Source organism: Xiphophorus couchianus, chromosome 7 (genome assembly GCF_001444195.1).
Source record: "Xiphophorus couchianus chromosome 7, X_couchianus-1.0, whole genome shotgun sequence".
Taxonomy (NCBI): domain Eukaryota; kingdom Metazoa; phylum Chordata; class Actinopteri; order Cyprinodontiformes; family Poeciliidae; genus Xiphophorus; species Xiphophorus couchianus.
In genome coordinates, this window is record NC_040234.1 from 24,378,914 (window position 1) to 24,405,718 (window position 26,805).

The 26,805-nt window shown below is 38.7% G+C and overlaps 2 protein-coding genes across 5 annotated transcripts; both read left to right on the plus strand.

Annotated features, from left to right (window-relative positions):
• The first annotated feature begins 1,248 nt into the window (after positions 1 to 1,248).
• LOC114147606 (uncharacterized) lies at positions 1,249 to 5,231 on the plus strand. Of its 2 annotated transcripts, XM_028022098.1 has the most exons (4): positions 1,249 to 1,459; positions 2,163 to 2,243; positions 3,086 to 3,174; positions 3,320 to 5,231. In XM_028022098.1, exons 3-4 carry the CDS (start codon positions 3,100 to 3,102, stop codon positions 5,204 to 5,206), a joined length of 1,962 nt encoding a protein of 653 aa, XP_027877899.1. In that variant the 5' UTR covers positions 1,249 to 1,459; positions 2,163 to 2,243; positions 3,086 to 3,099; the 3' UTR covers positions 5,207 to 5,231. The 2 variants fall into 2 exon arrangements, with proteins under 2 accessions (XP_027877899.1, XP_027877898.1); XM_028022097.1 differs by lacking the exon at positions 1,249 to 1,459 and having other exon boundaries at positions 2,102 to 2,243.
• Positions 5,232 to 10,546: 5,315 nt separating this feature from the next.
• On the plus strand, positions 10,547 to 26,644 carry LOC114148030 (actin-related protein 2/3 complex subunit 1A-A). Of its 3 annotated transcripts, none has more exons than XM_028022941.1 (10): positions 10,547 to 10,681; positions 11,286 to 11,404; positions 12,518 to 12,622; positions 12,850 to 13,072; positions 15,012 to 15,119; positions 15,331 to 15,537; positions 15,630 to 15,705; positions 15,938 to 16,128; positions 19,931 to 20,021; positions 26,462 to 26,644. In XM_028022941.1, the coding sequence occupies exons 2-10, from the start codon at positions 11,341 to 11,343 to the stop codon at positions 26,465 to 26,467; spliced, it is 1,071 nt and encodes a 356-aa protein (XP_027878742.1). In that variant the 5' UTR covers positions 10,547 to 10,681; positions 11,286 to 11,340; the 3' UTR covers positions 26,468 to 26,644. The 3 variants fall into 3 exon arrangements, with proteins under 3 accessions (XP_027878742.1, XP_027878744.1, XP_027878743.1); XM_028022942.1 differs by having other exon boundaries at positions 10,550 to 10,681; positions 11,289 to 11,404; XM_028022943.1 differs by lacking the exon at positions 19,931 to 20,021.
• Positions 26,645 to 26,805: the final 161 nt, after the last annotated feature.

Consider the following 26,805-nt stretch of genomic DNA (forward strand, 5'->3'; position numbering starts at 1 on the left):
ATGTCCTCTCCAGAGAACCCTGCTGTGACTTCCTTAACACAAGGGGGAGAATTCTTCAATATAAATTACACAAACTTTACAAAACGTGGAGCAACCAAACAGAACTTTCCTCAAGATGACAAAGATTTTATACAAACACTTCTTTGTGCAAGGATGTCAATGTGCTTTTTCTTTGCCATTTAGTGTTTGGCTCTTCACTATATTGTTGCATAAATCTAATGACATTAATTTAAAGTCTTTTTAGCACTTTAAACAAAATCTTGTTGACACAAGAGAGAAATTTAGATTTTGCTAAAAACATGGTGAACATTTGTTGTTCAGCCCAAGATTCTCATGTGTTTGTGTGTGTATCTTTCAAGATTGTGATTGTAGATTATGCAGACAGTACAGGAAACAGAAGCAAGATTAACTCAGGAAACTTGCTTCCTGCTATTGCTACTTGATTTAACGAAGGCAGTTGGGACATGCCTTTAGAAAAACAACTGTTTGGGAGGGAAAATCCACTCTTGAGTTTGGCTATGTTCTCACTGCAGGCCTCAATGCTCAATTCCAATTTTTTTTTTGTGAAATTCGATTTTTTTGTGTGTGTAGTTGTCCACATTTCAAAATATATGCGACTTGTATGGGATCTCCTGTGTGAACTGCAAGCAACCTGAAAGTGACATGCATGCACAGTAGAGGGCGCAATAACATCACATATAGAGAGGGTCGCAGGGTTTTGATAACCGCCATAAAAAAAGTAGTGCTCAGTGTTTGCAGAAGTAAGTGGTTATATCTTACGATTTTAAAGTTGTTGTCCAACCAGAGCCAGCTCATTAACAACTTAATCATCATTATCGTAAGCTATGGTTGTTGATTTTCTTCTCACTTGCGCATATCAGGATGCAGAATAGTGATGTTTGTCGAGTATCATTGAAGTTCAGGTCTGATGAATGTGACCTGGTCGTACTTACTCAGCTCACATTTGAAAAGATCAGGTAAGTATTGGATTTATGAACACATGTCAAAGTGGCCTGGATCGCATTCAAAAGAATCCAATCTGTGTTTTTCTGACTGTCATGAAAAGATCAGATACAGGGCTATGGAAGCCCGTTTCCGCCACAATGTAAAAAAAAAAAAATAATAATTATCTCATTATAATGAGATACTATCTCATTATTTTGAGTTACTATCGCATTATAATGAGATCCTATCTCATTATAATGAGATAGTATCTCATTATTTTGAGTTACTATCTCATTATTTTGAGTTACTATCTCATTATAATGAGATAGTAACTCATTATTTTGAGTTACTATCTCATTATAATGAGATAGTCTACACAGGCTCAGGACATTTGGAGACTGTGGAGGTTGAAGCCCCATTTCGAATTGGTTCAGTCCACCTGTAGCGGTTTGACTGTACCGTCAGTCGCGCCTGCCGCCTGCAAGCACCCAGCTAAACATAGCTGTTCACAACGGTAAGAAATGTGGTTTTGTTAATTTAAGTTAAATTGATGGCTTTATACTATGCTAGCTTACAAGCTAGCATAGTATAAAGCCATCAATTTGGCATACTGACGACGGTAGCTATTTTTGAAGATAGCTTAAGAAGATGCATTCATATCTTTGAAGCTAACGTTTTCTGTTTCTTTACTTCGTCAGTCCACAACTGACTTTCCGGTAACTGTAGTTAATATCGAAGGATTACGTGGTACGTTTATTTGCTGTAATGACACATGTTCAGTCTACCACAAAATCGTGGTGTAATAACTTGTGAGTAGTTCGTAGATGCTGCATCTCGCTCCCAAACCACTGCGACACCAAAACAATACCTCTAAGCCTATGTATATATATTTTTTAAAGTTAAACTAAAATATGTCATGGCATTTTATGTCACGTTCTCTCTGTGTCTCTCTCTCTTTTATTAATATTAAATTCTAAATAATTTATTTAACTGCACCCCAAGCAAAGAAATGTAAATAGGCTATATACAGTATATATACTGCTCAAAAAAATAAAGGGAACACTTTAAGTGTTAAACACCTGTTTAAGTGTTCCCTTTATTTTTTTTTAGCAGTGTATATATATATATATATATTTGTATGTCTTCAAATCTTTTTTATTGATTTAATCAGTAAGTTCAAGTAACCATCAAAACCAAATGTGCTTGCTTTTGTACAGTGCAGGTTGTTTCAGAAAGACAGAAGACTTGATGGTGTGGAGCACCTGCAGTTTCACTGGCCTTGTCTGATCACACAAGAGGTATATGTGAGTTCTCTGCCATAGCGTGTTTCTCCAGTTCTCTATTGAAAGACCTCTATGCTTCACAGATGGCTTAATTTTCTGCTAAAGATTAGCAGTAGAAAATGTATTGTTACTACCAATAAATACTTTCTTATCTTTTCTGTGAATTTAAAGAGGTTTCTCAAGATGTGTCCATTTTAAAAGTAAAACTACTGTATATGCATACATTTGTCTGTACGCTAGCATAGTATAAAGTCATCAATTTGGCATGAAATAACTGTGGTAATAGTTATTATAAAACAAAAGTTTAAAAGATGCTAAATATTTTTTGTGAAAGAATTTATTTGTGACGTTGAAATAGTTTGAGTTTAGCCTTAGTAAAATCATTTGATGAAAAAACATAGTGCTTAAAGACATTATGAATGTCCCAGTCCAGGGTCTTTCTGAATGGAGTTTGCATGTTCTCTCTGTGCATGGTGGATTCTCTCTGGGTACTCTGGCTTCCTCCCACAGTCCTAAAACATGACTGTTAGGTTAATTGGTCTCTCTAAATTCTCCTTAGGTGTGAGTGTGTGTGTGCATGGTTGTTTGTCCTGTCTGTATCTGTGTTGCCCTGCGACAGACTGGCAACCTGTCCAGGGTGACCCTGCCTCTTGCCCGGAACGTTAGCTAGAGATAGGCACCAGCACCTCCCGACCCCATTAGGGACAAGGGTGTTAGAAAATGGATGGATGGAGGGATGGCATTATGAATGACTATATTATGATTAGTTTTTTAGGTAAAATTATAATTTGTAGTATGACTTGCTTTACATTTTATTGGAAACATATGATGATGGTCTTGTGTATCTTCTCTTCCAGTGTATGATCACAGAATGGATGACCTGAGTGATTTCCTGAGGCAAAGGAATATTCCAGAGGAAACTATCGAGACCATGCTGAGAGAGAAGGTACTAAATCAGTATTTCAAAAACTACAGTTTTTTTTAAAGCATGTGTCTAGCAATGTTATCTAATTTAATTCAAATAATTTGCATGCAATTCTAGTTCCATTTTTGTAGTTTTAAAGAAATTATTTTTTATTGTCCTTGTTTAGATTGATACCAACATCATCCAGCTCATGACAGATGAAGAGCTAAAGAATTATTTGCCATCATATGGAGACCGCATAGCCCTATCAGGATACTGTAGAAGGAAGGAAAATGGCCCCCCAAGCCGTCGCAAATCAAAACTGTTTGAGCGCCTGAAATCAAAGCTGGGTAAAAGAAAAACTGCTCATGAAGATGGCTGTGGTATGGAAAAAGAAGAGCAATCTGAAACAACTGTAAAGAAGAATGCTCTGAAGTCAAAGAGAAAAATAGAAATAGGCTGGCTGCTTTATGATGAAGAACAACAGGCTTTTAAACAAGTAAGCGCAAGAAGAGGTGGTGGAACAAGGAAGGTCGATGTATCAAAGGATGCTAAAAAAAGTGAGATAATCCAGATGGCTATTGGCCTCTTCTTTCCAAATGGAAGAAATAGAGAAGGGTCCATAGCAGATTTTGAAATGGATCTAAAAGATTATCAGGAAGTGGCAATTGATGACAAAATCACTGTTGGACAAATGTTTCATGTTACAAAACTGACTATTCTCAGGTTTTACCTGACCACCCATAAAAAGAAGGCTAACCAGTCAGTCAGTCAAGATGAAGTTTTGTCTTCATCATTTTTTCAGGATCAAGACAGTTCTCCGAGTCAGCCCTCCTCTTCATCTGCTGTAAATGTTGCAGTGACCAGCCAATCTACAATATCCACAGAAGTAACTTCTGACTTCCTATTTGTTGGAAACATAACAAATCATGAGAATATTAACTTTTCACTTCATTCTACAGAGCTTAGGGAGGAGGATTTGGATAGCAGTAACATAGTGTTTCTAGGACCGTTTTCTGACAGTGAGCCACAGATTTTGGATGATACTTTGCCAATATCCCCTCAATCCACATCATCCTCCAAGGCAGTGAAGAAGATACTGATAGTTCACAGAGGACAGGTACTTCCTGAGCTCATAGCACATTTCTGTGATGACGGACTTTTAGATAAAGATTTCAAAATCCAGCTTGTACTGCCAGATGGAACACCTGAGATGGGTTATGATGACGGAGGAGTCGTTAGAGACTGTCTTTCTGAATTCTGGAAAGATTTCTATGACCAGTGTACTACAGGAAACACTTATAAAGTGCCTTTTCTGAGACATGATTATGGACAGCAGCAGTGGGAGAGTGTAGGCCGAATAATTGCTTTTGGATGGACAAGAGAGAAATATCTTCCTATGAAGATTGCACCTGTCATACTAGAGCAAGCAGCCTTTGGACAGGTTAAAAGTGAGGTGGTGGAGAATTTCCTTAAGTGCATGTCTGAATCTGAGCGCTTTGTGTTTCAGTCATGGCAGTCAGACTTCAGCAGTGTTGACAAAGAGGAATTGATAGAGATTCTTGATAACCGCAGTTGCAGACGAATGCCCACTGCCAGCAATGTAAACGAAATCCTCCAGGAGCTTGCACACAAAACACTTGTCCAAGAGCCTGCTTATGTTATTGAACAGTGGGCCAAAACACTCAGTATCATCGGGAACAGCTTCCAGGACCTTTCTTCAGTGTGTGAAAACTTGCAACCAAATGCAAGAAAAGTTTTGAAGTCCATTGTCTTTCCTGAGGAAATGAATGTCCATCAGAAGGACATTCAAAAGTACGTTAGCACGTATATCAGGAATGCAGATTTGCAGCATCTGTCCTTGTTTCTAAGGTTCTGCACAGGTTCAGACCTGTTCCTGGATAAGAACATTCTTATTGATTTCACAAAGATTCAAGGGTTTCTCAGAAGACCTGTGGCTCACACATGTGGCTGTGTCCTTGAGCTGTCAATCTATTATGATAGCTATCCAGATTTCAGTGCTGAAATGAACAAGGTTTTGGAGTCTAATGTATGGGTCATGGACATTATTTAGTTTTGAAAGTGGTGGAGGTAGAGGGTGGAGTTCCATGGTTGTGGAACTCAGAAAAAAAAGGACTTAAGGTGGCTATTTAAAGTAACAAGTTGCCTATCAAGATCTAAGTAGATGTTTTAAGGATTTTCCCCAAAATTTCCTTGTCAGGGTTTAAGGTTTTAGAGATAACTTTTTACCTGAGTAATTTCCAAACTTTCTCCAGATGTAATAAAACGGGATCAACTGTTTGTGATAGGTAAATGTTGGTTTGTGCAGCACAGCTGTTGGTTTGTTTAAGGGTAGGTTGTCAAAACTCAACAAGGGAGATATTCTACCACACATGCACAAGTTCTGCATATCTGTTAACTGTCAGGGGAGCAGTCAAAATTCTATCTCTGGAAAGCCATGATGCCATACAACAAAATGTAGCTGACTTTTGTTATGCCATAATTAACATGTTAATTGTTAGCTGACATAATAAATCATAAAAGGTAAAGTGAACATTACTGTAGGAAGTATTTAGAAGTTCACAGCCAAAATAAACAAAAATAGGAACTGTTTATTGTTATTGTATCTTTTTATGAGACACAACTATGTTGACAGTTGTACTTGTTACATTGCATCCATATTCATAATAAAATCGTTTTCTAATTTCTTTTTCTTTTTTGCACATTGAATTTCTTTTGTGGAAGGTTATGAAAAGAGTCTTTTTGTTTTACTGGACACAACTTGGTAAATTTCTTTATCTTAAACTTATTAAATGCACTATACACCAAGGCAAGTTTTTTTTTAAGCATTTGTGATTTATTTTTGGGGATGACAAAGTAATGGATTGTTCTTTGTTGACAGAATACAAAATAAATACATTTTGAATAAAGTTTAGAGTCTGTTTATGATTTGCTGTTGCACTGTAAATAAATTGATTGGCCATAATACTGAAAAACATGTATATGTCAAGAGTAAGGACAACATTTGTACTCTTATCAAATTAATACCAACTGCAAACAATAGCATATTGGTTATCTGTTACTAATAACATGATTAAAACATTGCTTCTACATGTAATACTCCTGTCCATATATCAACAGTTTCCCTGAACAAGTAAGGCTAAGAAAACAGAGAGCCTGCAAATGTTGGTACTATTTAGTACTGTTTTGAACAGGAGGCTAGTATTTTCCATTAATAAATAAGATTAAACACATAGAAATTAATAAATTGACCTTGACCACAACATTGAAGGAAACTAAAATCTTTAGTCTTTTTAGGTAAACCATGGAAACAAATTGTAACTCAGTCATGCCTTTTAGTTTTACAATCAGTGTTTACACAGGACATATAGATAATATCTGACTTGTTAGATGTTTTGTGGACCTGGGTGATTTAGAGAAACTATTCCCTCAGCCCGTCACTGATCATTTGACGGAGTCTTACATAAAGATTAGTAATTTCATACACATCATCTGTCATTACCAGTCTGTGCTCAGTCATGAGTTCAGTGCATAAGTGAAATACATCAACATCACAGGGAAAGTCCTTGAAACGACATTCTTCTATACATATTTCCAGCTTTGTTAGATTAGCAGACTGTAAAAAGTTTGGAACCCCGTACAGGTTGGGAACACCATGCATTAATGTGGGACGACCAGGAGGAGCCCGAGGATTATTTGTAGATCGTATACGATGGTCATTCCATGTATGGACAACTTGATCCAGCTCCACCTGTTTGATAAAAAAAAAAAACGGGAAAAAAATAAGAAAATAGTTGTTAGAAAACAAATTCATGCTTTTGTATTATTTGTAACTTATTTCAAATTTGTGTGCTGAAAGCAAGAAGTAAATTTATAGTACCTGTATTGTTTGTAGGAAGCAAAACTGGATCAGTGATTTGTCCAGAAAGCTGTCAACAAAATAGCGATCGGCTTTAAGCTGGTCGAAATGGTCCATCCAAAACTGGGCACATTCACTTCTTAAAGTGCACCACCATCGTTCTATCCTTTGATTTCTTGTACTCGGACCGAGAATAACAGATTCAAAACCATTTTCATTCTCGGTGTTGTGCAGAAATCTTTGCATCGCTGCCACATAAGTGTTCTCTGTGCCATGATCCATTCGTATCTTTTGTGGAAATCCATTATACTCCATCACAGCATCAATGAAATAGCCAGCAATAATGTGAGGGTCACTATTAGTCTTATTAGCTTCTAGCTAGATCATTTTCCTCGAAAAGCCATCTATGCATCCATTAATACATATCCCATAAGGCTTTAATTTGTCGTACCCATCGATGTGCCAGACATAGTTTGGTCCCCGACTGACATATAAGCGTCGTCTCAAGCGATTTTGTGCACGCAGGTCAACCCCATTGGGATCCAATAGGCGCATCAAAAGACGTACTGTTTCCCTGTCTGTGACTATGCCAGCCATCCAACATTTCTGGTGCATCCACCTGTAGTCGTGCTGTCTCCCAGATCCATTTAGTTGTTGCTCAATAAAAGAGGCCACTTCTGCAACATCTGTCTTATTTTTTCTACGCCAAAGGCGCTTCTTTTGCAGTCTTCTCTCCAGTGTCCGGAGACTTAATTTAACATTATGGGTTTCTTCCAAAACTCGCAAGATTTCAAGATTAGTAAAACCACTTCTGAAGTATTGCTCAATGATATTGTCAATATCCATTTCTTTCTATCAAGTTGAGCATATCTCAAGCTATAGGGCCAACTCAAGTTATCTCATTATAATGAGATAGTATCTCATTATAACGAGATAGTATCTCATTATAATGAGATACTATCTCAAAATAATGAGATAGTATCTCATTATAATGAGATAGTATCTCATTATAATGAGATAGTATCTCATTATAATGAGATACTATCTCAAAATAATGAGATATTATCTCATTATAATGAGATATTATCTCATTATAATGAATGAAGAAATCATTATCTCATTATAATGAGATATTATCTCATTATAATGAGATATTATCTCATTATAATGAGATCGTATCTCTAATGAGATATTATCTCATTATAATGAATGAAGAAATCATTATCTCATTATAATGAATGAAGAAATCATTATCTCATTATAATGAGATAGTATCTCAAAATAATGAGATAGTATCTCAAAATAATGAGATACTATCTCATTATAATGAGATAATTTTTTTTTTTTTTTTTACAGAGTGGCGGAAACAGGCTTCCATACAGGGCGCATTGAGGCAAAAAAAAAAAAAAAGTCAGAATCTGGTCACTTCAGGCCTTAGACACAGGCGGGGGAGACAAAGACTAAAAAATGTAGAGCTAAAAGAAACAGAAATTAATTACTGGTAGCACAACAAAAACACACCATTCACACTTTAGTTAATGTTCACCACATTCTTCTTATTGTTCTGTGGATTCAAAAACAGGACTAAGTGGTAGAAGTCTGTGTTTCAGAACAAAAGCAAAACATAACTGAAGGTAAACCTTCTAGGGAATTCACAACATAAAATCAGGCTAAAACAAAGCAAGTACTTATTTACATCCTAAACATACCATCTGTCTCTATCAAGGGGGCTTATAAGAAAATACATTTTACAGGCTCTGTTACAATTGATCTTTGCTACCTTTGCACTAACAGATAAACAAGAAATTGTCCCTTCAATCTCTTGAAGTTGTTTATTTGAGCAAATAACAGGTGTGATTATGATGTTTTTTAGTTAAGAATAATTTAGTATTGTATATTTTAGCTATAAATTGAGATCACACATTTTCAGTTATGCTTATATTCAAAATTTATGCTCTATCTATTTGAGCAAATAATAGGTATGATTATGGTGTTTTTTAGTTAAGAATGGTTTCGAATTTTATATGATAGATAGATGGACAGATAGAATGTCGTGACTAAGTTGCAACACGGTTGGTTCACTGGATCCATTTTCCGTGGTTGGATGAACAACCACTGTTAGCGATTGATCAGTACCGCACTGCTGGTGGATATTTAATGAGGAAGAGAACACGGACGTACTGTCTGTCATGTAAGTCAGTGCAAAGCTATTGTTCACAGACTGTGTGGGCAAACTCCTTATCTCTAAGTTGTAACACAGAGCAGAAAGTTGAGGTTCTTGTTTCTCCCTACACCCAGCAGGCAGCGCAGGTTGCTATAATCAACAGTAGCCACACAGGCACACCAACTTGAAGGAAACAATCACACCCAGCAAAACACTTTCATTCTATTAGCTGAGAGGTTGCCAGGTGACTGTACTTTTTTGTTGAGAGAGAGAAGAAAATAATTTGCAAGTGAGCAAATGCTATATAGAATTTGCTCAGGTGGAGATTTGATGCAAGCAGAGACAAGTTTTGAGCGTGCGGAGAAACATTTGAGAAAGCACAGTGAACTAGAAATATGCATTTCCTGGGAAAATGCAAGTGTGATTGCTGAATGCTTTTGGTGAAAATTGCAAAAGCGTTTGAAGTCAACTCCTGAAGACTTGAATCAGAATCAGAAAAAGCATGTCAGCTAATGTGCTTAAATAGTCACCTACAAATAGTTTAACAAGCAGGTCTTTCTGAAGTACTACCTCTTGTTCAAACAGTTTTTAAAAAATAAAAATTGGAATATTTTTAAAAGTGTCAATTCAGTCAATTTATGACTAAAGAAGCACAACAAAGTGTTTGAAACCAATTGCATGAAATGAGGAAGAGTTTTCACAGTTTACAATTGTAACAGTGTTGGCAGTGTTGAAAGAAGACAAAAAGCAGTAGGAAAGGACGATGACAGGGAACGGACGAGAAAGTTGATGAGAGGATCCAGCGAGTAGTGGGCGAGAAAGAAAAGCTTATTTACTGAGAGGTAGAATACTGAGACAAAGGATCTAGGCTGATGAGATAAGTTGCAGGCGAGAGTGATGGGAGCAGGAGGCAGACTGAGGATAGGAAAAGAGAAAGTGGCACACGGAGTAAGGAAGAGTACACAAGAGAAGAGGAAATAAATGCAACACTAAAGAATAGCTACACTAACAACAAAAAAATTGGAGCAACAAAGAATAACTATAACAAATAAAACTAGAAACACCCAGAAGAATGAACTAAAGGAAAAGAGGAACAAGACAGACCTAACTAAAATAGGAATATAACACAAAATAATAAAACTAGAATGAAATCAAACTACCAAAACAACTCAACCTGGAATCCCAACAGACAAGGAAATTTGAAAACAACAAACACATGTATTAGGAAAATGAAAAACAAAATATATTTCTGCTTTTATTTTTAATTATGACAGTTTTGGTCTTCCATAACAAAGCTGTATCCTTTACAGATGAGGTGCTTGCTCAACTGCTATTAGCGAACACACGCCCCCTTATTCCACTCCTTCCAGTTACATCACAGCCATTTCCTTCACTGCAGCCAGACTGCATAGTTTCATTCGTGTAGACTGTTCAGAGTCCACGAATACCGCTCTGCTTTTCTTCACCCTCACCACTAATTCAAGTGACAACCTTACATACTAAAGGTAAACAAAGTATTAATTTTCATTGTTTTAAGCAGCAGTACCAGGAGACCTTTTGTTTTATGCTTTCCATTTACTGAATATGGCAAGATTAAAGTATAATTCCATCTGAAACCTATTTGGAGTAATCTGACACAATAACATTGTTTGCTTAGGTTATGAAAAACCTAGAAAAGGGTACTTGTACCAGATATTTAGTATCTTCCTAAACATAGAACATGTTCAGGCTGTCAGATAACATTGGAAACATATAGAATTTATCTCTGTGATTTAACAGTTTTTACCGCTTCAACTACAGTGCTTATCATTGACCAACAGTCGCATTTACATTACATTTTTCTTTGTGCGAACACTATGTCATAAAGACAAGCTTATCTTAAGGCCATGGATCACTTTGCAACATAGGTGAAGAAGTCTGCTTGTGAAATCAACAAAATAAACTGCACTTGGGTGTTGGACTAAAAGACGGTATATATCTTTTAAATGTGTGCAATTAAGTGTTTTGCTTCTTGAGTCATGTTCTTCCTACAGACAACAAATAAAGAGGCTTTTTGCTTGTTTTTAAAAATATTTTTTCTTAAACTAAACAGTAGTTGTTTTTCTTCAGCAGCACATCTGCAAAACAGCCACATTCCAACTGCCTCTCCTGGTCCTGCTCAGACATGTCGCTTCATAGCTTTGGGCTTGAGCCGCTCTCTTGCCACGCCTGGAACAAAGATAGGACTCGTACGTAAAACTGCATTCATATCAACATTTAACCATTTCTGTGGGATAAAATGCTGCCAACCTTGATATTTTTTCACTATACACTGTTGGTTTATTTAAAAAACAAAAAGGCCAATTCAATTCGTGTGCCTACGCATTCTTCCTGTCCTTATTGTGGTAATGTTACCAGGACAACCACATAGAATCCAATTATCAATACAGGAAATGGAGTGAAAGAGCTTTAATGCAGACATGTAGCTGCATTTCAGCTGTGGGATATTATTACAAATGGTTCCACTATAGACTGCATAAGCTCTGGCTTGCTCTACAGCTCACCCCTGTGTTAGTTTGAATAACATAAAATTGCTATTTCTTATTGCTGTTACATTTATTGACATTAACAAATACTGTAAGTATGTAAATTTTTGTTTGAAATTCATGTGCTAGCCTTGCTAGGTTTTAAAAGTATATTTACGCAACTATTTAATAGAATGTTCACAGAGAACATATTTTTCATGTTTTCTATCTATATTCAGTTTAACATTTTAATAATGGGCAATTGGACTTTATCACATACAACAGATTAGGAATAATGTATTCATAAAGAATGGTCATTATTTAAGCATTAGCTGTAAGGCATTGTGTCAGCTCACTTTTTAGGCTCTGTTTACGATAACTGGGTAATTTTTTTAAACAATACTTTACATGTTTACTGCCTCATCAATGCAATGAGAACCAGCAGGGATCTACAATGGAAAAAAGAGATTCCTTACAGGCCTACTTACTCTGGTTGCGGAACAAGCCATTAATAGTTTCGATAAGAACTAACTTAATGAAAATATAAAATACTTAAAATATTTATCATTTTCCTTTGGTATAAGTATTTTTGGTATAAGTATTTTTGAACAGAATTGAGCATAAAGTAATGAGGTACAAACTCTAAAAGCACATATGTGCGAACCAGAAATAGTAAAATAAGAAAAAAATCCAACAATGTCACCAGTAAGCAGATTGATTTGAACTGAAGAAAACTGTGATTTCACCACAGCTGACTATGGTTTTCTCTATAATACATTTCACAGTGTTTTTGTGTCATTGTATTAACATTACATGTTTGAACATGCATTCTTGCAGAAATTGCTGTGAGTCCTAACAACAATGTGGTGAACATTTATGAGAAGAAAGGCAAAGACTGGCATAAGATTCACGAGCTGACTGAGCACAGTGGACGGATCACAGGTACTGTTCCCACACCTTAGGAGGACTGCATTTCACTGGTTTACACATGTTGTACTATAAGATGTGGACCCTATTGTGTATGTAAAGAAGACAATGAATACCTTATTAGAACCTCTGTTCAAGGAAAAGTTTGATGAAGGACATAACACAGTTTTTCCTCCAGATAACTGGCAATTTAAGACTTAAAGTGAAGTGTTTTTGCTAACAGGAGGATCTGCTGTCCACAGGTGTTGATTGGGCGCCTGTGTCCAACCGTATTGTGACCTGTGCCTCTGATCGTAATGCCTATGTGTGGACTCTGAAAGATGGTGTGTGGAAGCCCACTCTCGTCCTGGTACGCATCAACCGTGCTGCCACCTGTGTGAAATGGTCCCCGCTGGAGAACAAGTTTGCCTTGGGCAGTGGAGCTCGGCTCATCTCTGTCTGCTACTTTGAACAGGAGAATGACTGGTGAGCAGGGTTAGGATGATTATGATGACACCAAGCAGAGGTTATGCTAGAATTTTTGTTGTTAAGCATTGTGAGTCATATTCTATTTACACACACCAATTAAAAAAAAAAAGTACTGGCACTGTATCAAGTTCAAACGACATCAAAGTGCTTTACCCTACATTCAGATAGGCCAAAAATCATAGACAATGGAGGTTTCAAACTTGGTACCTGGGTACATCCCCTTAAGACAAGAAAAAGAGTTTCTTGGAGGTATGTCTTAAAATGCACAGAGAAGCAACCATTTTGCGTCTGGTCCTTCTACATAGGGCAAATTTTTGCCAATTTCCAAGTTTACAAACCTTAAACTTTATCAAACTCCTCCTTGGGATGTTGAGGTATTGGTTTAATTCTTGTTCAGTATGCTATTAAGGAGGGGGAGTAAAAGTCAGCAAAATCTCTAGTTTTTGAGAATGTTTAGGGGGAGTTGCCAAGTGGCAAACTTATGGTGTGGATTTATTATCTGTGTTCTTTGTTAATTTAGTACTTGTGTTGTCGTGTCTACCCATTAATTGTTCCCAGCTGTTCCTCATTACCCTGATTACTCCCCTGTGTATATTACCCCATCTGTGTCACCTGTTCTCTGTTGGGTCCTTGTTTGATTTAAGCCTGTCTGCCTAGTTCCTGTGTAATGCCTTTCCAGTTGCTACCAGTGTCCGAGCTCCTTGCTCTTTTGCTTTCCTGTGCTGCCTGGACTTTGTGAACTTCATTATTAAAACTATCACTTTCATTACAACCTGGGTCCACTGCATCTCATCCTCACCACAAAACCACAATTCATGAGAGAAGGACCAGACCAGAACTACAGTGAGGTCTGAGCTAAAGAAAGGAGGATAACAACATGGACCCAACTATTTTTGAACCTCCTCAATGGACTATTAAAGAATATTATGATACATTGGCTCTACCCTGCTCTCTCCAGAGACTACTCGAGGTAGCCTCAAAATGTATCGTCGCTCTGCGGGACTGGTCACCTCTAATCCCTACGATGGACTTGACGTTGCTGATGGAGGAGGTTGAATGGCAATGCCAGGCAAAGTTCGCAGTGATAATCAGTGAGCCACTACCACCTATGCCAGACATTCTGCTCTCTGTCCTCCTCCACAGCTCCAGTCCCTTCTCTGTGTCATGAACCAGTTTGCAGCATCAGCCCCAGTAAGTGGGCCTCCCAGTGCTCTGTCTGGAGCTAAGCTAGCCTCCCCGAACCTGAACCAGCTAGACTCTCCGGGCCACCCTACACGGCCTCTTCATGGCAGCCTTTTCTTTCTTTCCTCAATAATAAACTGCCTACTCCTCTATTTAGCCTATGTATTAATATAAGATAGAATTCTTGTTTAGTTTCCTCTATTCTGCATGTCAAAAGCCTAAGTCTCTTAAACATGCCAAAGAAATCTGAATTTTGGATCAGGGTTGGGCTATTGATTTAAACACTAATCTGCACTCTGCTGCCACACTGGAGACTGGAATTAAAAGAGCTGTTTTAGCCAATGTTTGAATGTGCTTTGAACCAGACATGCTCCAAAACGTCCTGCCCATAACCCTTCCATATCTTGTCAGCAAGATGCATTTAATTCACTGTGTGAAAAGATGAAAAGGAAACTAATTAAATACATACAGTGGAAAATGGAAAAAAGTTATGTTACAGTAAAGTATTTGGAATTGGAATTGGATAGTAATTGGAAGCACTAAACATTAATTTGTGCCACAAAGTGTGATCAAATACATTGGGACCTTTTTCATGCACTATTTGCACATTGACCTTATAAAACTGTTTATTTCCATATTAATTGCCAGTCTTAGCATGATTTTTACTCCATATTCTTATAAGTGTGGAGCATTATTTGATAAGCAGATTGTTAGGATTTTCAGCAGATCAGACACAGAGTTTTGTCTATCTCAGGTGGCTGAGCAAGCACATTAAGAAGTCCATCCGTTCAACAGTTCTCAGTCTGGACTGGCATCCCAACAACATTCTACTGGCAGCTGGGTCTGCAGATCTTCACTGCAGGTAAGACCAGACTCCTACTTTTATATATCAGCTAAGAAACAAAAACATTCACATTTTTTGTGACAGTTTTATACCCTTTCTGACTTTTTTTAAAAGTTAGTGTTACTATCTGAAAATGTTCATTCAATTACCTTAGATCAGTGCAGCTGTTAAAGCTGTTGCAAAACTGCTGTAAATCAGCAATGCTATAGCAGCTCTTTGTACTTCTCAGGATTTTCTCAACCTACATCAAGGAAATTGAGGACAAACCAGGCCCCACAGCTTGGGGGACCAAGATGCCTTTTGGGGAGTTGCTGCTGGAGCATAAAGACTGTGGTGGGTGGGTGCACAGTGTCTCCTTCTCCCCTGGTGGGGACCAATTGGCCTGGGTGGCTCACAACAGCAGCCTCACTGTGGTTGATGCAGCACAGGGGAAGGAGTAAGTATAGTTGTTACTTCATCTGAAAGACCAATGAGTGTTAAATAATGCAGTCCATGTCATATTACAGCCTATCCCATCCTTGTACTCAGGGTAACCCAGCTAACCACAGACCTTCTGCCACTGCTGAGTGTCCTTTATGTCAACCCTACAGATATTGTTGCTGCGGTAAATTATACCTGCTCACTGCCTGTATGTATTGTGTAATACAGAAACATTTCAGCGTTTGACATGTTCAAACGCTGGAGAAAACCCCCCAAAAAACGTAATAACCTGGGATCTTGACAACTTCCAGTAATTTTTCCCTGACTTTAAAACTTTAAAATGCATTATGAACACAAACATATTTTCACTGGTCGCTTCGACTTTGACTTAATTTATTCTCCTTTGTCCATTTCAGGGTCACGATTGTTGCCCTTACCTGTTTACCTACACAGGTCCACATGCCCTGGAGTGTGTGAAGAAGCTGGATATCCCAAAGCAGACATCAAAGGGCAGTTTGTCAGCCATGCAGCACTTCCGTAACCTGGACAAGAAGGCCACTGAGGAGGATAACAATGAGTTGGAAACTCTTCATCAGAACAGCATCATGTAGGAGACACTGCCTCTCTCTCTCTACGTCCTACTATCATCATCAAACTTTAGTTAAACCCTTTTTATTTAGATAGATTTAATTCAATTTATCTATCCAACCTACATTCAAAATATACATCCTTTAAAGCAGGGGTCTCAAACTCCAGTCCTCGAGGGCCGCAGTCCTGCAGTTTTTAGATGTGCCACAGGCACTGGAATGAAATGACTTAATGACCTCCTCCTTGTGTACATCAGTTCTCCAGAGCCTTAATGACCTAATTATTCTATTCAGGTGTGGTGCAGCAGAGGCACATCTAAAAGTTGCAGGACTGCAGCCCTCGAGGACTGGAGTTTGAGACCCCTGCTTTAAAGGCACTTTGCAAAAAAAAAAAGGTAATTCTGTCTCATACAGACAGATTCAGAGTTAATTTCATACATTCCAATTTGAATGTATGAAATTCAATTTTGAATAAATTGAACTCGGATCCAATTTGATCCAATTTCAGTTAATTATTTGAATTGGACAAGTTTTCTAAGGAAAGTCATCAAGTCAATGACTTGCAATGTGAACTCTTGGACAAAACCCATCCAGGCCTGATGTTCTGTTGCAGTGCAAAGGTTAATTCTTCAATGGATAGTGGTTGGTCCTGCATGCTTGATGCAACTTGACAGTGTTGGAAATCTTAATGCATCCTTAAAGTTATGCATGCCAGTGTCATCTGGTGGGAACTCAGACCTGTATAATGAGGAATAAAATAATCCAAAAACCGAATTGATAGGAACTGCTTAGTCCTCTTGCTTTCCTCATCTCACATCTCCTTTCATACAGGAGATGTGAGGAAGCTTGGCGATATAATTAGTGTGCAAACTGCCTCCCAGCCTTATTGCCATGCTCGTAATATGTAGATCTAGTAAGTAATAGAAGATGCTTCACATCACAAGCTGCTTTTGCCAAGATCTGAGGTTGTTTGCGTTTGGTTTTAGGTTTTGTCATTTGTGTTCCTTAGGTTTTTCTATTAGTTCTGCCTCATTTCCATTTTCACTTCACTTCTTCCTTAGTCTAGTTTATTTCTTGTTTCTAGTTATTCTTTGTCTCTCTAGATTACTTGTGTTTTTTTTATTTTGGTTATTCTTTACATTAGATTAAGTTCCTGTTCCCCTGTGCATTCTCCCACACCCTCCTGTGCCAGATCTTTCTCTCCCTCTCATCAGTCTGCCTCCTGCTTCTTTTACTCACACCTGCAACCTGTTAGCAATCAGCTCAGTTCCTTTGTTCCAGCAGTCAACCTCCCAGTATTTGATCACTTCTTTGTCAGTCTATACTCACTGGTTCGTCTTGTCAAATCCCATCTCTTCCCTGTGTTCTCCCTGTGTCTCCTGGCTTTGCTTTGGATTTCTTTTGTACTCCAGATTTTTGCATGTTTGTAAGTTGGTTTCTTTATTTTCCCTTCCTTATTAAATCTACAACCGAACTTTAGGTGTCTCGCCTGCTGCTATTGGATGCACTTTAAAACACACCATGACAGTTTTGAGGTCAAACAGTCTGTAAATCAGCCCTGCATTTTAAGGCATTGGCAGACGAAATTTTTTTCTGTATACACCCTGTGCATGCAAAATGACAATAAAGTCAGTCTAAGTTTAAGAATGCCTTAAAATGGCTGCCTTAAAGCTGCTGCTTTATGTCAACCAAATCAGCAGAAAGCTTCTGCATCTTATCCAACCTGAACCATTTTTAAGTGAGGAGAACAAGAGGTGATCTGATCTTGATGAAAAGCTTTTAAAGATTTTCACAACAAAGAATTTGAGATTGTGTTAGAATCAGACTGGCTACAAGTGATAGAGTCATCAATTGCCTTTGTGATAACTTTATGAAATTTAGCATCTGGTAAGAGTGATGTATTGTCAATTTATTAAGCACTCCAAGACAGCTATTAATGGCACCAAGCAGTTTTGGTATGCAGTATTCTTAAAACTGTACATTGAGCCTCCACTGAATGCGATTGTGGGATACCCAGATGGCAAAACATAAGTGAATCAATGTTGAAACGTCAAACAGAAACAGTGAATCCACATTGAAGCCTGATATTGAAACAATATTGAAAATGGTCAGTGACATGACTGACACCTCATCGATGTTGATTCAACCATCATCTGAATGTGGAGGTAGTTTTACATTAAATCAATGTTAGGACTCAGTGTTGATTCAACCATCACCTATTCGATCTGCATGCATATTCATATTGATTTTATATTGAATCAAAGATATGGAATCAATATTGATTCATGCACATTTTTGGTATGATAGTAGACCTATCATACCAAAAATGTATCATATCATACCATTAAAAGTTTCTGCACTGGTGTTAAATGCACAATTTTATTGGCAAATGTTGGACATTATGTTGTTCAAAATTCTTGCATTACCATATTTCCAAAAATGTGTGTATACAAACTTAAAAAAACATGGCATTAATATTACATTTTATTTAAGATAACGGGCACAAATCTGTAAACATATTTCACTCCTTTTTGACTGTCAGAACAACAGTCTATTGATCACGGAAGAACAGAGTCCATGAGGTGAAGCCTTGTACTGTATGAACCAAGGAAACAGTATAAGTTGGGGTAACTCAGCTCTCGGTGTATTCACCCAGAGCTGGTTGGCATCACTTTGGATTCTTGCAATGCATACCTCCCGCTCTGGTGCATAGCGAAGCCACTTCTTGACAGTTTTCCTGTAGTCCTTGTCAGTTAGCTTTGGGTCAAACAGCCAAGCAGCAGCTGAAAAACACAAAAATAAGAGTGAGGAAGGCACCTGTTTGAACCTGTTAGAAAGACAATAAAAATTAGAAAAACTTTGAAACATGCTAAAATATTAATGTACTGGTTATAGGTCTGAGAACAAACATAGAAACTGTACAGTTCCACTTGAACCATTAATAACGGTTAGTGTTCATGAATATGTATCTTAGGTTAGTTGACATATACTGTACGTATCACATTTACCTATTGGGCTGCTGCATAGGCACAAAACAATGTAGTTTTTGTTTTCAATAAACACAGTTAAAATGAGAGTAATATTGCCAAACCTCAAAAGTGCTCAGAGTAGAATTCAATTCAGAATCAGGTTGCAAACAAGCCAGCAGCAAGAGGGCTGTGTATTTAGGACATACCCCTAGCATAAAAAGGTGTAGTCAGACTGCTCCACTGCTTGTAGTGACTTGTAGACATTTTTATGTCAACATATTTTGCACAGCCAGTAATAATATTTACAGACAAGAAAATATGCAAAAAAGGAATCACAACTGACTGTTTTCAATGTAGAATGCTTAATTTAAGACGTGATGAACCCCCGCCTCATAATACAATTCTGTCACCCAGACCACAAGGAGGAGGAGGGAAGGGGACGTCAATTGTCAACCTCAACCAAAAATCAACCTTTTTGACCATAATTTAACATTGAATTATCGCTTGCTATCTGGATATAGGTATGTGGCCAGAGATGAGAAGGGAAATTCTATTATAGATTTAACAGGCAGCAAATGATCAGAAGCTAAAAGAGAAATATAAGCTGAATTTTTAGTTTTCATCAGAACTCTTGCTGCAGCGTTTTCGATCAGCCGACAGCGTTTAACTGTATTATATGAACTTCCTGATGGTAAAGAGCTACAATAGACCAGCTTTAAAAAATAAAGCTGTTATTTTGCATCTAAGTTTTTCTATAATTTTAGGCTTTCAACATTTGGTCACTGTTTGGGAGGTACAACTAGTCTGACTTTTGAAAGCATTTCTCACAACTGTAATATGTTTTGACCTGCAGGCAGCTGTGTGTTGTATCAGGGGAGAAAGCCAAAGTGGAAAAGTACAGCAGCGTAGGCCTGGATGGAGCAATGGTGATCTGGGATTTTAAGGTACAATGTCAAGTTAAAGCTGTAAGCAGCAATGGGCAGCCCTTGGTGCTCAGCGCCATTCCAGCCTTGTGGCTACTGCCGGAGCTCTAGCACCACCATCCTGTCACCTTTGTGAACACTCACATCATTCTCGAAGTTCATTTGGCGAATCTTGCAATTCACCTTCCATCCAGTTTAATACAAATCTAGCGGCAAGTCTTTAAAGTTGGGTTGAAAATCACCCTTACAGTAAGTGGGAAGGGTGTTTTATGGCAAATGATTGGCAAGGACCTCCCCCAGGCTTTTGAAGATGTCAAGTGTGGTTAAGTTAGTGAATAGTGTTTCAATCATATGGCATGAACAGGGAGAAGCTAGAGGAATAATAATACTCATAAGAGCACAAAAGAAGCACTAATTTGGAGACCTAAATGTGGGACCAGAGTGGTATGATCTAAATAAAACCAAGGTAGCAAGTGTGAGCAAGTTTTAAAAACAAGCCGATTAAGATTGACAATTTATTACAAAATTAGTCTCTAAAAACATGCAGGGCAATGTCATGCAGCAGAGTCAATAAAACCTCTGTGGAAAGAAACTGGAGATAAAGTCTTAGGTGAGGGAGGGGGCATGGTCCTCTCGCCAGCATTCCATCCTCTCCGGAATTTCTCGGCCACTCACCCAGCGCTTATCATCCAGGGCCTGATCCTCCCTGGCATTCCTCTTCGGCCTCAGCCTCCAGTGATTGCCAACGCTGGGTGTGGGCCGTGTTCCGCCCACACTGCTAGATCTGGGCAACTACACACCTCCCAGCTGTGTGCGATCCGCGTTTACTGGTGCCACTTCTCCTGGATCGGTGGGCTTTGCCCCTCCGCTTTGCTAGTCCTGCCAACCAACGTGTCCCTGGCCGCTAGCTATTGCCGGATGCGACCCTCTGCCCGGCCCTCTATGTCCTTCTGTCCGTCTGCCTCTCTCAACCGCTCCACTACCCTTTTTATCCCGCCAATTTCCTGTTTGTATGCTGCTCAAATAGAGAACACCTGTGCCAGCTGAAGTGGGCGTCCCCGGCGGGCCGTGGGTGGTAACTCCAGCCTCAAAGGTAAAAACAAAAAGTGAGGAAACCAAAAAATAAACTCAAAATAATATAATAGCAAATGTAAATAACTTCAAAATATCACAACAAATATAAAAAAATATAAAAACCATGAAAATAACTCAAAAAAGAGGCCACATTACCATAATAAACATTTACAAAAACTCAAATATTACTCAAATTTCTCCCCCCACTAGAATTTTTGTATTTTAATAGAATTCTAAATGGGCGTGATCAGATGATGTAGAGTTGAAATTTGGTTTTTCATTAGAACCCCTTAAAACGAGAAAAAAACGTCTGTTGGAAATATGCCCTAACCCAACAGAAAGTTAAAATGCTGAAGAGCAATTCCAGTTGCTCCTCAGCACTTTTAATTTTATTATATTTACCTTTGTTTTAAATACATATGTGTACAGCAGACCTGTGCACAAGAGTCAGCTCTCTTGTTTAGTCAAGAGAAGAGTTGCCTGGGCTGCAAAACTGGGTTTAAGCTGAAGGCTAGGTTTGCCGATAACTGGAGGCATTGCAAACCAGAAGTTTACCCTAACCTTCCATATGGAAGGTCAACTCACTTCCCAATAAGATGGACAAGCTGTCTGTGTTGGAGAAACAGCAGACTTATCGTGAGTGCAGCCTGACAGAGACATGTCTAATTGGTATCATACTGGATGCTACTGGATGCAGAGTCCATAGTGACTCTGACCATTGGAAAAAGCAGAGGTGGCAGTTTGATCATCTGACAAGTATTGGTGTAACCCTGGACATATTACAGTCGAGGCAGAGTTGTTTTGCCTGATCTGGAGATTTGATTTTGGCTGTCAGTCTGTGTCCCTATTATCTTCCTTGGGAGTTCAATCATATGATCGCCCTCTGAGGCAGAGCCAGCTCCTGTCTGTGAAAAAATTAAATGGGTCACAGTTCAATTTCAGATGCAACATCTTGAAGCCCTCATAATAATATCTGGAGATTTTAATCATGTCACCATGGATTTCATTCTGACTGGTTTATGCCAGGTTGTCAACTGAACAGGATAACCAATTTACTGTGCACTAATGTAAAGAATGCATACAAGGCTGTTCTCCTTCCCCCACTGGTCACTTCAGACCAGAACCTGATGTACATGTAACCATAGTACACCGCCTGGTTCAACAATAGGGGGTCTCCACTCGTTCCATCTAAAGATGGACTCCTGAAGCAGAAGAGGCCCAAAGAGACTGATTTAACATCACAAATTAGGATGTTGGAAGCTCATGGTGAGGACATAGGGGATGACTCACTGTCTCAGATTATCTTAATTTCTGTGTAGATGTGGTGCCGGCCTCAAACCTACATGGTCATTCTCTGGCTGGACATTTTGATGCAGTAAAGACTTTACAGTGTGCTCAGGCTAGTGGCCTTACATGTCTCGAGATATAACTGAGTGGTGTTTAGAATGTGTGTTGTGCGATGCACGGCGGACACCAACGCCCTGTCAGCAGGCCCCTTTGAAACATGATGTTGTCTCAAAGCCATTAGAAAAATAGCGAGGGATTTCACAGAATTGCCCCTCACTACTCATGGAAACAGATACATGCTTGTTGTCATGGACTATTTCACAAATTACATTGACCTCTATGCGCTTTCTGACCAGAGAGCCATTACTGTAGCAAAGTTTTTGAGGGGTGAGTGGGATGAACACAAGAAGCAGGTTGAGTTTGCATACAACACTTGTGTACACTCCACTACAAATTTCACCCATTCTTTTTGGTTCATGGTAGGGAGGCTTGTTTACCAGCCGATCTTTTCCTTAGTGCGCCCACTAACAATAGGCAAACACCTACATGTGCACCTAATGTGTATGCTACTAGTGTCTTAAACAAACTGTGTTCTGCTTTTGACACTGCAGCTGCTAACATTGCTGCTGCAGCCTTACAACAGAAGCACTATTATGACAGGCAAGTGAGCTTATGATCCTGGGGATTTAGTGTGGGTTGACATCCCTGCTTTGTCTAGGCATAAGTTGGCTCCTAGATGGACTGGTCCTTTCAACGTTTTAAAACGGCTGGATTTTAAGGCGGACATGGGTGTTGACTATGAGGTGTTAGACCAACTTGACCGCAGAGCTAAACCCAAAGCTGTTCACTACAACCGCCTCAAGCCAAATAGGTCCCCTGTACCCAGGTCATCTGTGACAGATGCTCTGCCATGTACTGACCCCACCCCCATCCTCCCCTCTAACTGCCCTCTCAGGCTCTAGGCCTTGGATATTTGAGTATAGTAGTATGGGGACACCTGACATGGCTCTTGTTACTCAATCTAGAGGTCAAGGTGAGGGCAATATTCCAGCTGCAGTAGCAGGCCCACCAGTCAGTGCAGTTCCACCCCCAGTGAAACTACAAACTAGATCCGGGCGTCCCATTCGTCCTCCAGACAGGTATAGCCCTGACTTCTTTAAGTTGTTTTTTTCTTCTTCTTCTTCTTCTTCTTCTTCTTCTTCTTCTTCTTCTTCTTCACTGTTAAGCTATGACTTTTGGTTACTCTCATGCCCTGTTCAGTATTTTTTTTTTTTGAAGTCGCGTTGTGATTTTTTTCCCCTCTTCCTTTCTTCCCTGTGTTAACAGTTCATTCGTGTACCACATAATAGTATAATTCTGGTTTATGAAAATGGCTGCTTTCTTGTTGTACTAAATCAGCCCATTTTATTTGTTATATTTGAAGCAGGGATGCTTCTTTTGTTGTAAGGGGGAAGTAGTGTGAGGGTGAAAATTGGAGTTATGAAAATGTAAAATGTTTTGGAAAGGTTTTATTTTGAAAGGCTCCCCGGATGGAGGGAAGAGCGAACGTTCAGGGACAGCTGATTCAGTAGTGAAATAGAAATGAAATGTTCGACACTGAGAAAGAGCTCAATTGTTTCTGTAGATTATTCTACAAAGGAGAATCACAGTATCTGGACACCCATTAGTCTTACACAAGTACAAAGTGTTCTAAAGCTACTAGTTATAACTAGTCCAATGTGTTCCACTATTGTTTGTTTTAGCTCAAGGTTTGAGGTAAAACGAAAAATATTAATGCCTCTGTTGTTACAGCATTTGACAGTATAATACTTGATGATAAAATTTATAACTGGTGCTACATGTTACAGTTTACTTGAGAAAAGGGAACATATTAATGAGAATTATGGTCTCATGACAGTCACAGTTGAGACTAACAACAAATGACAGAGTAATATAATAATACACAGAGATGCATGACATACTTGAAACAATGTCAACTTTGTATTAAAAGTGTCCTCATTTACCAAATGACACTTACTGACAACAGTCAAAGATTCAGGAAGAATCCTGTTCATGACAGGTGTTATGTCATGTTTATGACAGTGTCAGTCTTATTACACCCCTTCAAAAGCGTTACCTCGTCTTGTCGTATGATGGTGTGTTGGGCTGGAAGCATCTCCAAGGCTGATGTTTTCAGGCTGGAGAAACAAATCAGGCAGACTGGTTGAGTTGGCACAAGGCTGGACTCTCTGGCAACAGTGGCAGAGGAGAACATTGCAGAAACTCTTAATTATTATGGATAATGCTTGCCAACCTCTGCACATTGTTATTAGCAGCCAGCAAAGTGGGTTCTGTGGGAGTTTGCTGCTTCCCAAGTGCAAACTAACAGATTGAGGGACCCCTTTGACCCTTGCACAATTAAAATGTTCAACTCCTCACTAGGAGGGAGGAGGAATAACAGGAAAACAACAGAAACAAACTGACTATAATATTGGGGTGTTAATGTTGTTGTTGTTTTTTTAATGTGTTAAGTGTCTGATGCATATCTAGTATGGGAGACAGAAATGACCCAAAGGGATTAATAAAGTTTATGTCTGTCATTCTATATATTCCCTCCAATGATCAGCACTCATCACATTCATATTGTCAGTTGGTAACGTCACCTTAGCCCCACCTCTTTTGAACTGGAACTCACCTATTTTACCGAGTAGTTGTCTTCCTTTTACTTTTTGATTCATCCTGATTTAAACCTGGGTCTGATGACAGAACATGAGGCTGAATGCTTCTCTTAACACTGACATCTGGGTGTGGCAAAATGGCAAATTCCAAACCTTTTTTTATAAGATGATGAGTTTGGTGCATCATCTACTTTGTACCAAACTGGAGATGAATGACCTTTATTAACCTCTAAAGAGGCAAATAGAATTATACTGGAATTTGACTCCAGTGTGCCCCATGGAATACTCCAACAGCCATATTTCCCTCATATGTCATCTGTACCAGATTGTTTGTGGAGCACTGGTACACACATTGGTGTGGTAGTTTCATGACATCACTTAAGCGCCTTCCACTCAGAGTAGAAACTGGGGATTATTAGGTGACTCCTCCAGCTTCTCCCTCTGTATAATGTTGAAACTGTATACACTTTTTGAGGAGATTGGCCTCCTTCAATGTGTGCTCTAACCTCCTTTACATGTTTTATAAGTCCATTGTGTCTACTGTTATATTCTATGCAATCGTTTGTTGGGGGGGGCAATGCAAGGAAGAGAGACACACAGAGACCGAACCGCCTCATCTGCAGAGCTGGCTCCGTGGTCGGTGTGAGCCTGGAGTCTGTGGAGATGGTGGTGGAACAGAGGACACTGTCTAAACTTAGGCTAGTCCTGGAGAACACCAGCCATCCTCTGTACACTGTTTTCTCCAACCAGAGGAGCTCCTTCAGTGACAGGTTCCTCTCACTGGGTTGTTCAACTGAGAGGATTAAAAACTCCTTTGTTCCACGGGCCATTAGGCTTTATAATGCTGCTATCTGTGGGAGGGGAAGGGGAGGGAGACAGGGTAACTAGTATTTTTAACATATTTAAGCACTTTTACTAGACCTCTTTTTAGTGGTAATGTATTTATTTATTATATTCTTGTACTTTTTATGGATGTCTCCAGCTGTACGATTTTAATGCTGTATCGATGTGAATTAATGTGTGAGCAACAGATAACCTCAATTTCCTATGGGATTAATAAAGTTTAACCTAACCTAACCTAACTAACCCATGATAACCACACATGATGCATTCGTAAGCCTACAGGAAGTCCTCACCAATTATTCACCATGAAACAGGAAGTGAGAATAACTCCTCTGTACAAGATCAGTTTTTAACCAAACCTTAGAGACTTTTTGCTGGATTTATACTGAACTGGACTGATTGCCATTTTCAAGACTCACCAAATGCACCTCTAAGGGGACATTTGGCATTTCCGACAGCGATGGATGGCGAGGCAGGAAAACCTGTAGCCACCACAATGTCACAGCGGCTGTTTGCAGCTATAATTATCATTATTATTGCTGACTGATCATAAAAACACTATTTTGTATCATTTAACATGTTTTCTTCTTTGTTTTGCAGGACTAAATCAAGACAGGCCTACTTTTTTCTAAAGCAACCGCAGAACCAATTCATTGTTTTTCATAAACAGACAGTTCGCTGTTTGTTTTTGCTTTGAAGAACTGGAAAATACTATCATCACTAGGGGAGCTGTATTTTTATGTGGATCAAAAGAATAATAAATAAAGCTTTCTTCTTATTTTATATTGTAGCATAATTCTGTGGAAACAATCCTTCAGAACTGGATACATCAATTACATAACATTCAGTTTCTCATTAGAGACAAGACAATGTACACAGTGTCATTTATTATGTCTATGGGTAAAGAGGTTTTTTTTTTATCCAAGATGACTAAAGTAAGTCAG

Excerpts from the sequence above, each read along its gene's own strand:
- LOC114147606 (XM_028022098.1), top strand. The coding sequence starts at position 3,100 with ATGGATGACCTGAGTGATTTCCTGAGGCAAAGGAATATTCCAGAGGAA. Across the intron at positions 3,175-3,319 it reads AGACCATGCTGAGAGAGAAG|ATTGATACCAACATCATCCA; the intron begins GTACTAAATCAG and ends GTCCTTGTTTAG.
- LOC114148030 (XM_028022941.1), top strand. The coding sequence starts at position 11,341 with ATGTCGCTTCATAGCTTTGGGCTTGAGCCGCTCTCTTGCCACGCCTGG. Across the intron at positions 12,623-12,849 it reads GCACAGTGGACGGATCACAG|GTGTTGATTGGGCGCCTGTG; the intron begins GTACTGTTCCCA and ends TGCTGTCCACAG. Across the intron at positions 15,120-15,330 it reads TCTGCAGATCTTCACTGCAG|GATTTTCTCAACCTACATCA; the intron begins GTAAGACCAGAC and ends TGTACTTCTCAG.